The following is a 1,400-nucleotide window of genomic DNA, read 5'->3' as shown; positions in this document are numbered from 1 at the left end:
ATCATCAATAGGTAAAAAGAGAGACAGCCAGGAGCAATGTGATGATGAACGATTGAGAAAAAAAACTCTAAATCAAAGTTACTTTATTATTATCTATCTATGAAATTTAATTATATATACATGTACATAACATCCCTTATAGAGGATGCTATGTATTTTCATTGTCAAAAAATTAATACTTCAAATTTTGGATTTTAAAAAATTATGTAATGTACATGTACATAGCTCTACATTGGAAACAGTAAAGTCCTCATAATAGAGTAAGTTAAGATTAATTTTATTAAAATTACAATTGTTTGTGACAACTCATTCACAAAATTGATGTGCAAATACTTAATCTATGAAAGGTACATCCTTATTGTACTTATTTAGTATCACTTTTTAAAATACAGGAAGCTAGCATGGTTTGTTGACGTCAGAATATCTTTAAACAAGGTATATTTATTATGATTTAATGTTATTATTATTATTAATTTTTATAGGCGCATACATGTGTACCTCAGACTGACCAGCAAAAGAAGAAAAATATCACTTGAAGTAACTCTTAAAAGGTAACTACCATGTACCGGTATCTCCCCGTTAAAGTAAGTGGGTGTGGTTTGTTAGTAGAGCTTATGTTTTACTCAGGCTGAAATTTTTTGGAAATTTTGATGGGACTGTTTTACCTACTGCAAAGCATGGATACATGTAAGTAACAACTATATACCTATACCTCACGTAGGTGAGGCCAATATTTATGAGCAGCAGACAATTATTCAAATAATGAATACATTTATTTGTTTGATCATTAAAAATACATGTACATGTAACCAAAAAGTCACTCATGTTTCACTATCGATACTGAGGCCACTGTCTGTGCTTGGAAAAGATTTTTGAGAAACTTCAAGTTTTTTTGATGAGATTTTTATTGATACTTTTCTTTTAAGTTTTGAACTAAGTACTCTTTCAGAATTTCTCTTGCGATGCTCTATTCTTTCCTTCATTTGTACATCTGATTTAAGTAAATCAATTTCTTCTAAAAGCTGCTGAAATTTATCTTCAAAGGCTTTACTCTGTACAGAAATCGTCTCATTTTGATTTTCTAACTTTTCTTCATAGTACTCTTTAATTGCATGAAGGTTCACACTTTCTGTTGCTTTTGACATTGCAATTTGTACAATGTAGTATGCCTTGTCCCTCAACTGCTCTTGTCGAATCTTCAACTGGTCTTGTTCAATCCTCTTTACTTTTTCCAGCAATAAAAAGTACTGACACTGCAATTCATCTTCTTCCTCCTCTACCAACTCTTCTGTTGATGCTTCTCTCAGTCTCTCTGCTATTTCCATTGTATATGAAGGATTTTCAATTGTTATTCCGTTTTCTTTAAGTCTTTTCATATATTCTTCATTGCTTAGGAATCT

At 30.9% G+C, this 1,400-nt stretch overlaps 1 protein-coding gene across 1 annotated transcript in view; it reads left to right on the top strand.

The window, feature by feature from the left end:
• LOC100637753 (regulator of telomere elongation helicase 1-like) overlaps positions 1-536 on the top strand; it is a 13,454-nt gene extending 12,918 nt beyond the window's left edge. The window contains exons 20-21 of the mRNA XM_019995433.1: positions 393-435; positions 483-536. Coding sequence (XP_019850992.1) covers positions 393-435; positions 483-536 — 97 coding nt within the window. The remainder of the gene's footprint in view (positions 1-392; positions 436-482) is intronic.
• Positions 537-1,400: the final 864 nt, after the last annotated feature.

This window comes from Amphimedon queenslandica, unplaced genomic scaffold (assembly GCF_000090795.2).
Source record: "Amphimedon queenslandica unplaced genomic scaffold, v1.1 AMPQUscaffold_13445, whole genome shotgun sequence".
NCBI lineage: Eukaryota > Metazoa > Porifera > Demospongiae > Haplosclerida > Niphatidae > Amphimedon > Amphimedon queenslandica.
This window is presented reverse-complemented; position numbering and strand designations above follow the sequence as displayed.